The 12,210-nt window shown below is 45.3% G+C and overlaps 1 protein-coding gene across 1 annotated transcript in view; it reads left to right on the top strand.

The window, feature by feature from the left end:
- The first annotated feature begins 310 nt into the window (after positions 1–310).
- Positions 311–12,210, top strand: part of LOC117755092 (anosmin-1) — a 43,382-nt gene continuing 31,482 nt past the window's right edge. Inside the window, exons 1-2 of the mRNA XM_034574606.1 lie at positions 311–655; positions 6,927–6,974. Coding sequence (XP_034430497.1) covers positions 464–655; positions 6,927–6,974 — 240 coding nt within the window. The 5' untranslated portion in view covers positions 311–463. The remainder of the gene's footprint in view (positions 656–6,926; positions 6,975–12,210) is intronic.

The raw sequence follows: 12,210 nt of genomic DNA on the forward strand, positions 1-12,210 counted from the left end.
TTCAGTTAGACAGACATTGTTATGTATCGTTATATGATTCTCTCGCTAAATATCGATTATCACAGAATCGCGATTATTATCGTGATAGTGTGATCTGTGTATCGCGTCTCGAGCTTTCCCTGCTGGAATGAGTTTGCGTGCAAATGCATCAACCAATAGTCTGCTTTCTATTCATCCTTCAAGCCATTCCTCTCCCAGCACTGAAGATGTTACAGTGTGGGATTACAATGATTCCCATTCATGCAGCCTCTTCTTGCTTCATGCACCGCTCAGCTGGACTCTGCTGCAGCGCTTCTACCTGCGTCTGTCAGTCACCGCGGCGGCGTCCAATCACCAGGCGGCATGAGCCCCTCTTGACTCCTCCCCCGGCGTATAATTGAAGTTTCTTTAGTTTCTCCGCCGGAGCCCCGCGCGCAGAAGTGTCCGACCCGTGGAGGGATTAAAACACGCGAACGGCTGGACCATGTTTTGCAGGAGCCTGAACGCGTGCGTGGCCCTGTGCGTGTGGATTACTGCGCTGACGAGCCCCGGGAGCGTGTGCGCGAGGAAGCAGGACGACTCCTTCTTCACCGGCAGCGTTTACCGAGCGAGATGCGCCTCGAGGTGCCTGAGTCTGCACATCACCCGCATCTCTGCCTTCTTCAAGCACTCCCAGGTACGAGCATGTGGCCGCAGAGAGACACACACTGTAAAGCTGCTGATGTGACGGGTTCCATGCGTAAATAAAGCAAAAACGTGGTGCCAGTCGGTGCTCAGCTCCACCAACACAGAGTCGAACCTGTTCCTCCTGAGCCCATTGGGAGGGAGCAGGTCACTCAATGCTGCTGGGAGACTTTCTCAGTTGCGTTTTTACTGTCAGGGTATCATCTGCGTCTCCTAAATGAAACACCGGTTGCAGATGTTGAGCATCTGTATGGGGATGTGAGTGGCATGAGAACTTGCCACATATGTGTACATCCATAGAAATACACTAAATGTATGTATAGATACCTCATTATCTAATTACCACTGCAGTATTTCTGAGAGGTGACTTCCATTGGACACAGTTTCCATTCATTGCAGTGAGATTAGAGAACAGTTTCTATCTGCACCAATGTGATGGAGTTAACTTCTCTCACATGTCTCCGTTGCCCACTTCTTTTCAAGGTGTCTCTCATTGAATTTTACACTAGCATCCCACCCCCCCCTCACTCAGCATGTCGTTAGAAGCTGCGTTAAATGAGCTTGTTTTCTCTGGATGCTTTGCTGTGTGTGGTGTCAGAAGTTGTTTTTCACCCTCCACTGGACACACTGTTCTCTCCCAGGACTCCAGAGAAAAGGGGGACTGGTCCCTGATCCTTCTCCTCTTTTGCTTTTTGTTTTTTTTATTCTTTTTTTTTTCTACCAGCTATCTATGTGCTGACCGCCTTTTGTACTCCAGCTCATTTGCATTTGCAAAGCTCCTCTTTCTTAAGGTGCATTAATGAATCCCTAATTGTCAGGAAACACTGTGGAGCAAGGTGAATTTGTAATTAAGTCTGATGAATGTACACAGTGCATTTCGTGTTTCCTTTGTCCCCAATTAACTTTACTTTGAAAGCACTTATTGATCTAGTGCGGGTCCATCCATAGAACACGGGGACCCACTGCGGTCAATTCTTGCAATTTTATTTAGGGGTAATACACAGTGGGTGAGGGATGAATACGGTTAATTGTAATTAACATCCCAGTGGGACAGTAAACTAGGGAGTGCTGCAAGGGCACAGATGGAAACCAGTGTTTCTTAAAGCTCAACTTGGCAGGTAGTGTTTTGGATTTTTTTTTAAAGGATTCCAAAAATGTATCACTGCCCTGGTATGCAAAGTTTGGGAATTAGATTAGTCATCGACCGATTTGAGGAGTGGAGTAAGTGATGGACGTCTCGAGTCTAATGAAGGGCTAATAGTCGATATAATTGGCTGCAGAGCCTCGGGGTCTGAGGCGGTCTTGTGGGGAAAATGAGCGGGAGGTATTTGTCTAAAGAGAGGGGCATTTTTCTGGTAAGTGATAAGCAAGGTCGCTCAAGCTTGTGGGTCTAAGAATAGAAGGCAATGGTTGATAATCTGCTGGGGCTATCTTATGCACTGTGTTCTCAACAGCCCTTTCAAGTGAAAATGGGGGGTCTGGTCAGCTGCAAAAACATATGGCTCTCCTTCCCCCCACCGCCCCTGCCCTCTACCCCCTGGCCCTGCCAATAAATGCCAGCATCACACCTCATAGGCATGCAGGGGATGCACGCCGAAGCTCCCGACGCTGCTCCGCCGAGGTCACCTTCCCGCTAAATGCTGGCTCCGCCACTCGTGTTAAATGTGATGAGCTCTAATGTACTGTTGCAACAACGGCAGCGCATGCTCAGTCAGCACAGCCCTACAGGTGGATCCGCCACCTCTGCCAGATCTCGTTACAGCGAGGGGGGGGTCGATAGGCAACCGCCCGAACTCCACTCCAGTGATTGAGACGACAGACCTTTTAATTCAGCTCGGAGATCCTTCAGGGGACATTTAATACCCGACAGGGAAACCGAGACATCCAACACTTTCCTCTTTAATGGAAGTGAAATGACTGGGCTGCATGTCAAAGCTGTGAATTTTGCCTACTGTTTCTCAATATCTCACTTTATCTGCTCGATATCTAGTAATCTATATTACCACTACTCGTGTTGATCATGGTACAAGAGACGATAACACATTTTGCAGCTGGAATTCAAAGCTCTGTTTTTCATATCAGGCTCTAATTTGATCACTGTGTGAATACTGGAATGATACTTGGAGGATTTAGCACTTGCAGATGTTATGGACACCCACGTCTTTCCTTTTTTTTAAAATTTGTCTGAATCAGAGGACAAATCAGAGACTTTGTTTTAATTGTAGCAATTATGAATTAGTGTGAAATGGAAACAAATGTGGGGCCGGGGACTTGGGAAACACATGGGTAGTCCGTTGGTTGTCAGATTTACAGCTCCTCTGGATTTATTGATGTAATAGTATTTCCAAATACAGATTTATTGACATTTTACACCACTTTTGGGGAACTTGTCACCCTAGTATAATAGACAGAGGGGAACACCCAACCATAAATATTAGCCTCGGACACTCAACAATATTAAGAGCGAGCTGGGAGCGGCGTGCAATTATGTATTCTGAAAGCATCAGCCTTGTAGTGGATTATTTATGTGTGGGACCCTTGAAGCCAAAAGCAAGGTGTGTCCATGAGGTCTTGTTATTACGTTCAAGGCAATAAAAATCCTAACGTTTTAAATTCGGTCATTCATTTCTAATGTGCTGGGCCGTAAAACCTAAGCATCTTACTTGAGAGATTTGTGTTGCAGGCGAGGGGAAGGAAAAACATTGGAAAGTAGTTTTTCCGTGTCCCCCTTGTTTTCGCCTTTTGATATTAAATAACCCGTGGTGGAATCAAGCCTCAGCCAGTGCGTGTCTCATGTGTGGAGTTTTTCATTAGTGAAGACAGCGGATGAATAGGGGTCTATGTAGCTTGGCCTTACCTCTCTGTAAACGCTCGACGTGACAGTCCCGTCTGTAAATCTCAGCCCCCAGTGCCGCTACACCCTCTCGGCTACCTCATTTGACAAACAGCCCTCATTCCTAAGTGGAGACAAGTTTACGCCGGGGTTGTTTTGGATTTCTGAAAACCCCTCTTTTATGTCACCATTGGATGTGCGCTGAACTCATTAGCTCTTTTTCAGAGCCCCTGTCAAATAATTCATATAAAGTGAATAATTGATGAGCACAATGACCACAAACCCTCAAACCCACTACAGTCAAAGCCTAAATCTTGAGGCCCTTTATTTTACTGCTGCATGTGCCCTGGAGGAGAAGTTATTTTGGTGTTGCCCGAGGGTCCCTGAGCCGTCAAAGGACGCGCAGAGACACCAGTCTGTCCCTTTGAAGTCCCGTCTCCTGTTAACCTGGCCAGAAATGTACAAGGTCTCAAAGACTGGCGGCATTTTCCAGTTGTGTGGCATAGGAAAACAAATGGGTGGGATTAAGTGGAACTCCAAAACACTTCAGCAATGTAAACTGAGATCCATTTAATCCAAAGGAGAGAGAGAGACAGAGACTCCCAGGAAGCGAAAGATTTCCATTTACAAAAGGTGGAACTCTATCCTCACAGATAAAAGGGGTTTTGTCCATGTTCTCCTCAGTTGTCTAGACAATACAACACGCCCCTGGCCACCTGCTCCGACTTTTCAGCTGACAACAACCGAAATGTACCTCCTGTGATAAATCTCCTGTTTACACGACTCCACCGGTGTCACGAACAAAGCAGCGGGTTGGCAGCGCATTCATTCGCAGAGACCACTGTCTGAGGCCTCCCCTCCTCGACCCCAGCCACACAGGAGGATATCTGGAACGCATTCACTCACCGGAGTCCTTGACAGTCCTCAGCACTGCATAATGTTCATACTGCAGAGGAATGTCATAGTGAGTCAGAGGGATGAAGTCCTGACCTATAATTATTCCCCCGTTGGTCCCTGACATGGTGGGGTCAGGCTTGGACAGCTGGGGCAACATCCTGCTGAGCTTCTCTGCTACATGGATGCTGTCACACAGCAAAATTAGCTCCTCTGTGGATCGGGAGCCTGTCGCCACTGATGGATGGGCGAAGAGAGGTGTCAAAAACCAGATTGATGATTTAGGACATGAGTCTTGAGTTGTGGCAATCTGTGTAAATTATCCCAAGGTATTGACTGCCAGTGCAGTTTTTATTTACGAGGTGTCACAAATGGTTTTTTTTCCCTTGGTTGTATTGATCATTTATCATAAGTTACCGAACTCTACAAGGATTTTAATCATGCGATACAGCACGGAATGATGTAATAATTCATATTTTAATCAGTGTGCATGCAGCCAACCAGAGGGAAGGTGTTGTATTTCACACAAAAAGGACAGAAAAACCTGCTGATGCACACTAAACTCCACGGGAAAGTTGCTGCTCAGTTCCACATCACTTGTTCACAAAATCAGACAAAATACTCCTCGTCTCCATAGCAACTCATATATATTTTTCATCCTTATCTGCAGTTTTTTAGCAAAAGGGATTCTCTGAAGACATGACCATACAATCACGGATTGCTTTGAAGCCATTTGACCATTATCCTTGACACTAAAAGCACAGCACTTACTGGTACTGGATGTCAAATTAAACCCTTTAATGATAAGTTCTCTCCTAAGGTCTCATGGGAAATTTCTTCTGGATTACATTGTGGGAAAAAGGCTTTGAACTTGACATTGAACTTAAACAGACTTTTTTTTTTTTTTTTTGCCTGCAGACCCCAAAAGTTTGGCCGTATCCTAGAGCTTCACAGCTTTCATATAGAAGCAATGAAAACATCCCAAATAGTGAAACTCAGATCTAAGCCACCGACTGGAATGGATTCCTTTTAAATGTCACTCTAACTTCAAGAGCCTCTGCTGAGAATATTTGCATTTGTTGTCACAGTTGTCAGCTGTGGTGGTGAACCCACCCAACCCTGTGGCCCTCCGCTGTACCCAACGTTTTTGCTTCTTTTGGCTCATTGTTTTGGTTTGACAGCCCGCAGCCGTATTGTTTTGGTTCCCTCCCACCACTGTCATGCATCAAGTGGCTAAGACCCAGACTCCAAACGCATGCAAATGTTGCTTTGCACGTTATCTTCAGGGTATGTCAGTACGTGTGATTCTACAGCTGTTTCAGACGTGAACTCCAGAAAATATACGCAAAATTTTCATTTACGCATATCAAGGACGCAGATAGAGATTGTCCGGGTCAGACGCATTTACAACAGGAACAATTTCAGAATATTCAAGCGAGTGATGAAAGGTGCCTGGGTAGAGTACGCAGGAGGAGGGAATGACGTATAAATTCCGACCAAGTCTCTTTATAAGTTATAAGACATTTTTGTCACTGTCTTCTACAATATGATGCCTCTTTTTCATCCTCAGATATTTGTATTCTTCCAGGTTTTTGCATCTGTCGCGTGTTAGAAACGCCATCAACACGTCCACTCACTCACTGAGAATTTTCCGGACATTTTCCAGCTGTATTCTCACATGGGCCCACGCAGACTTCTTTACAACTTCTGAAAAATGTCTGGAGCAACTGATCTTCAATACACATCTGAAAGCAGCTTATTTCCTGCAAGTGGCCCAAAAAAATAATTAATATTTCACATTTCAAACCTTGACCTAAATGCCCCCATTTTCTGATATGCAGCACATTTAAACATTCTGCCTCTTTCATATCAATGAGCTGCTCATTCACTCTGCCGTACTAGCCTTGCACTTGCCATCCAATTTGTTTGCAGAGAGTGACAACATAATGATGACAATAATTCTTCGCCCTGATGGATTTCAGGAAATGACCACTTGCAACGAGCCATTTACTGGTCCTTCGCCGGACCACTCCATATTTACACATAGACGACTTTTAAAAACACGGCGCTATTAGGGCCAAATGTGTGCCTCTTTGGAGTGACCGAGGTGGCACTTCCACGGCAATTAGAGGAAATTGGCGGTATCTGCAGTCTACACAGGAGTGCTGACATCAGTTCCCACCTCAATGACCCTCAGGGATGTCTGTTGAGAGATCAAACAGGTCCTCAGAAAAGCTGAGGTCACCTCGCTCCGCTGATACTGACCGGAGGTTTGCCCCGGCCCCGGCGCTGCTGACCCCACTTCCCTGCTTAGGTTACATGCACTCAGCACGTAAAGCTGACTCTGAGGTCCATCTTTGAAATTTGTCTGCTGTTAGCGTTATTGTTAATAAAGAAGGCTGTGATTTAAAGAAAGCAGTATTTTGATGGGAGGGGAGGAGGTGAAAGCTACATGTGCGTGTGATGAATTGCAAATGTATTTTCAACAATATCTCTGATGATTGATTGTGTTTTTTTTTGTCCTTTTCTCCTACAGAATAATGGGTCCTTGGTGTGGTGCCAGAATCACAAGCAGTGCTCCAAGGTAGTGTGGTTTCACTTCTTTCATGAAAGAGACTCATGCCACATACGTGCCTCATTATTACAGGATAATACAACATAAAGCGCACGAGTCACGGCAGGACTAGTTTTGTCATGCCTGCAGCAATCACTTTGAGAGCTGTATTAACATAGACTACACTGAGAAAAACTCTTGTCTCCTCAGCTCTGTCCTAACTTCTGCTCTCGCTCTTAATCATTTTCTCCTGTTAATGCTTATAATTAAACCGAGCGAAGAAGATCTAAGGAGGATTACGTGCCTGTGAATTTATAAACGCGGAGCATGACTGTTTTTCATAGATTTGTCATTTTGAATTTCAGCTGAATGCGTTGTGGAACGCCTCCTGCGGCGCTTGTTTGAGATTCGTGCTCTGTCCCAAAGAAGGGCGATACAGAGCTGGTGTTGACAGCCCTTCTGAAAAGATGGCGCTGACATGTTCCGTCAGACTCTCCTGGAGCTGTTGACAAGGCCTCTCGGAGATGTGCAGTATGGACTGTAGACAGAGAACGCTATGGAGCTGAAATAAGAGGGGTGATGGGCCAGTAGAGCCCGGTCCCAGCAGCCATGTGAACAATGCTCTCCTTAGCTGTCAGAGGCTCTCAACTCCTCACTGACACACTGTGGAACCAGGAGTCAATGTTGTTAGCCAGTGAGGACTTAAAATAGGACAACTCACATCCACATGACGACGGGTCAGTGGCTGTTGTTTTTTCTTTATGCCATCAACATGTGCTAAAATAAAATACAGGAAGCAATAATAATATTCTAGGGGTGTAATGGTTCACAAAACATACAGTTTGGTACGTACCTCGGTTTCGAGCTCATGGTTGGGTGTGTTTTCGGCACAGAGAATCTAAGAAATAAAAAACATTAAACTGCTTCTTGTTTCAGAATTAAACACTAGCTTTGTACCTAGCAGACAATAGTTGTGATTCTTAAAGTATGTAACACTGCTGCAACAGGCTGCAACCTACTAAAGAAGTACATTTTTAAAAAGTTAATAAAAAATGAATTCAAGGCTCAGTTACATTTATCTTAAAAAAAGACCCATTTGTTTTTAGGGTGTGGATACCCGACCTGTGGCTGGGTTCGTAGAAACCTTTTTTCTTTCAGGTTCAGTGGCACGGCTTTCTACTGGATTTTTTTACACTACACTCTGGGGGGAAAACTATGGACTCTGGTCGGGTTTGGACAGAAATACCGAATGGCTGTTGGTTTCAGGTTGGGCTTGGTTAGTTTTCTCTCTGGCTTGGTCGGGGTTTCGAACAGGAAAATTGTGGCCGGAGCAGCTCTCTATTTGTCATTGCTTTGGCCCGGTCTGAATTGTTAGCGAGATGCTGCCTAAATACCATGCAGCAGCCGGGTTTGCACTGCATTCGAGTGTCAGATTGAGTTTTGCGCTCACAAAAAGTTCCGAAAATATATATATGTACTGTTACAGGCCTTATAGTAAACTTTATTTATCAAGCACTTTTCTTAACAAAGTGCTATACAAGGAAAAATTACACCAGATAGGGAGATAAAATGAGGATTACACAATGGAACATCAGCAGGCAAAAAGTAGGTTATCGCACAGGTGATGATAAGTTAGATGTAATCCCTTCTTATATTTATTTACTTTTCTCTAAAGTCCACAGATGGTGTAATTACTGGGGAATGCATGCTGAGAATTTGGGCAAATCACAGTATTCTAGTGATGGTGATTAATTTGAAATTCAGAAGAATGCAAAGTGGAAGAATCTTTTTTTTAATGCACTGCTTACTTAGCATGGCCTCACAATAGGTGTACTTATTAATCACAATCAGTGTCTAGTATCAGCTGCCTTGCAAAGTAACTTTTTTCTTTTTTTGAATTTCAAATTGTTTCCTTGGCTATTTGCATTTGCCCTGGATACAACAGAGCTATTGTGCCTTGTGCTTACATGTGCAAATGCACAATCAATGAATGAGAGCTAAACTCTTAAAGTTGTGCACCATGCAGTTGAATGCAAGCTCAGGATCGTCTGAGTGTCTCTTAAACAAAATATGAGCTATAAAAACATCTTTCCTAACATTTCCTATGAATCTGTATCTGTCAGTGTTAGTGTAAAGACTCTCAGGAAGGCAAACCTCCTTTGTTTTCACCATGATGCTGTGAAACCTCCTTTCCACTGTGATGGCCAACATCGACTCTTGGCTCTCGTCGCCCCCCCCCCCCCCTGTCATTCGGCAGAGTTTTATGTTTGAATAAGGCTTTCGCTGGCTGTGAGTCTGAGCACAGCATACTGTTTTCATAATCAACCAGCTAACGTGGCTGAAACTCAAATGTCCAAAAACCTCTTTAATGGGCTTCTTGTTCTCTCTGCTATAACAAGCATGTCAGTGCGCACTTCTTTATCCGACTTGCAGCCTGTAAATAAAGGAGGCTGGATTTGATGTCAAGAATAATGACATGCCTGTGCTGCTGTTCAACTGCTTCGCTCTTGCTGTTCTGCCATTGCAAGTATAGTTTCAAGGGCTCTCTGAATTTAATGAATTTGATCGTGTCCCAGGTTTTGGTTCAGCCACTCAGGATGCAGAGCGGCACACCATGTCGAGGCTTAATTCGAAGCCAGAAGTCAATATTTTGGTAGCAAACATCACCACACTTCACATTCACATCAGTCGCTCGAGTGCACACTCGGGGCCTGTGTGTAGTGTGTCAAAACACAGCGCTATTGTGCTCTACTCGGACAATTGTACCAAATGGGCCCATGGTGTACAGTGGTTCCCTGTGAATAGTCTCCACAGCCACTGATTAGCCTCTTCACTTCATGAACAGCACACAGTCAAACAGAGAGACAAAGGCAGCGGCTCCCGGGGAGTGCGTTAGGGCAGAAGGCCTGTCCACCCAGCGCTCCGTTAAAGGGCCACTGGGGGCTGGAGAAAATGTGTGGCGGGGGCTGCCTAATAATTTAGACAAAGATCCTGTGACCCCCGTCCATCTGTCCTGCGTTTTTTAGGGAAAGCAAAGCCCCCTGTTCCCATTTGTGATGAGAAAGTCACGCCGGTCATTTCGTATGCAGTGTCCAGAGTCGGCCCCGCTCTCTGTGTCCCCCATTGTCATGGTAATTAACCTGCCTGCCCTCGCCCCAGCGCAGAGCAGAGCGAGGTGGCATTTTGAGAGCCGGGGAGTCATTATCATCCCATAACACTGGACTCGCAGACCAACTCCATTCAGCAGGGAGACGCCGGGAGAACAGACAGCACGCATTTCTATGAACTATTGTCATTTTGTCTCTCATACTGTTAAGAGCTCCCCTCTCGAGAAGCCTGGACGTGTTCCATGAAAGTTTTAATAAAACTCCAGGGTGTTCTCTCTTTTTTTTTTTCTGCCGGTGCAAAGAAAATAGATTTGGTGCATATATGCATGGCGGAGCTTGCAGAAGCAGCCAAAGGTCTTTCCACATTCGGAGCAGTGCTGATACTTAGCAGGGTTTGCTTTCCCCAAGGGTGTGATCCAAGCTCCAAATCAAATGCTCGGGTTAAATGAAGGTAGCGAACTGCCCGCCTGCAACAAAGCAGTGCACTTCATTACTCTAAACTTCTCCCGGGGAAGGGAAAGAAGGACATGTGCATCGTGCCTGAGTAGTTGGGCCTGTGGTGAGTCATTGGAAGGTTCCCATCACTTAGAATTTCCGATGAAGAATGTGTAATATATTTTTTTTATGTAATCACAGCAAATTCCCTGGACCTTTTCACAAAAATCAGTGCACTTTTTTTCTTCCTCCACTGAGACAGATCTCTATGAATCTCAATGATCTCGCAGTGAAAAGGTGACTTTACTTAGCTGCACAAGCCTGTAATGAAACATCTTTTGGAAGTGGGATGTTGATTTTACGTTTCGTCTGAACCTGCTGAGTCTTTGCAATTCATTTATCGAGAGTGTGTGCAGCTTTTTTTTTTTTTTTGTCTTTGCAAAGCAACATTGTCTGGATGTCTTTCATAGATGTCTCACATGTCCCAGGTGGCTCTTTTGAGCGCCGTCTCCTACCAATCACACCCCGAGCTGCACATACCAGCACAAGAATAAGAAGTGTTTGCTCTTTTTTTGGGGGATTCCATGTGCCTTCGTCTTCACATGTTGGAAGCTTTGGAGGTTTTTTTCTTTTTGCCTGAATAACAATCGCAGGAATGCTACTATGTCTCATTCAAAAGTGTCTTTCAAAGCCCACTGTCAACCTCCCCCCACATCACACCGCACACCCACCAACCCCCACATTTTCACGCAGGAAAATAAAATTTCCCCCCATCACTTTATTTCAGGGTAAACTGAACCTTTTTTAAAGCAGAACTCAGAAGCAGCCGCTCGTTCTTCATTCCTAAATAACAACAAAAAAAGAACACCTACGCTATCACATCACTTTCGCTCAGAGCTTTTGAAAGTGTGTCTGTGCGGTTTTTACAAGGCCTTTGTGTGGTCATCTTATTCTTTGGCGGTAGGTGGTGTGTTTTTAAGGCCGTGATAAAGTGGGTGCTGGTCGGTAGTTTATGGCGGGGCACGGCCGGGGCTGTTAGGCGCTTGAGAGAGACTTCAAAGCGGCACCTTTTGGTCACGTTGAGGCCAGACGTCCGTCTCACCTCCCCGTGTTAGCCACATTACCAGCACCAACACCTCAAAGCACGTTGGACTAGAAATCAATCTGTCAGGCGGGTAGCGTCTGGAGTGCCTGTCAGTCGTAGAAGCCGAGCAGAGTGTAAAATTAGAGAAAACAGTCCGAGCCAGTTTGGAGATTGATTTTCTTACGAGATGAGATACGGAAGAATTCTGAGGTGGTGGAGATCACGTCGAGACGTCGCTGGAGCCTTTTAGTTTATCTAGTTGGAGGCAGTGTGAGTGTTTGTGTCAGTGTGGGTGTGTGGGTGGCGGAGGAGTGTGAGGCAGGGCTGGTCAGTCCCAGCAGGAAGGACCTGATCTGGACATGGTTGTTAAGTTTCATTGGCCAAAGGGGGGGTCGCTTCATTGGCTGCTATCTGTAGAGCTCATTATTCACATGGTGGGTGGCTGAGGATGAAAACCCCCCACAGCAAAAAAAAAAAGATGTGGCCACAGGAGAGGAGGCGAAGAGGCAGTGCAGCAGCAGTGGAGACTTTTTCCACAGTAAAAGCTTCTCTCTGAACTGATGTCACGATGAAATCCACTTATTGCCATTCACCGACTTGTGTTTTTATGGATCACACAGAGCATAGGGGGCTTTTAAAC

This window comes from Hippoglossus hippoglossus, chromosome 21 (assembly GCF_009819705.1).
Source record: "Hippoglossus hippoglossus isolate fHipHip1 chromosome 21, fHipHip1.pri, whole genome shotgun sequence".
NCBI lineage: Eukaryota > Metazoa > Chordata > Actinopteri > Pleuronectiformes > Pleuronectidae > Hippoglossus > Hippoglossus hippoglossus.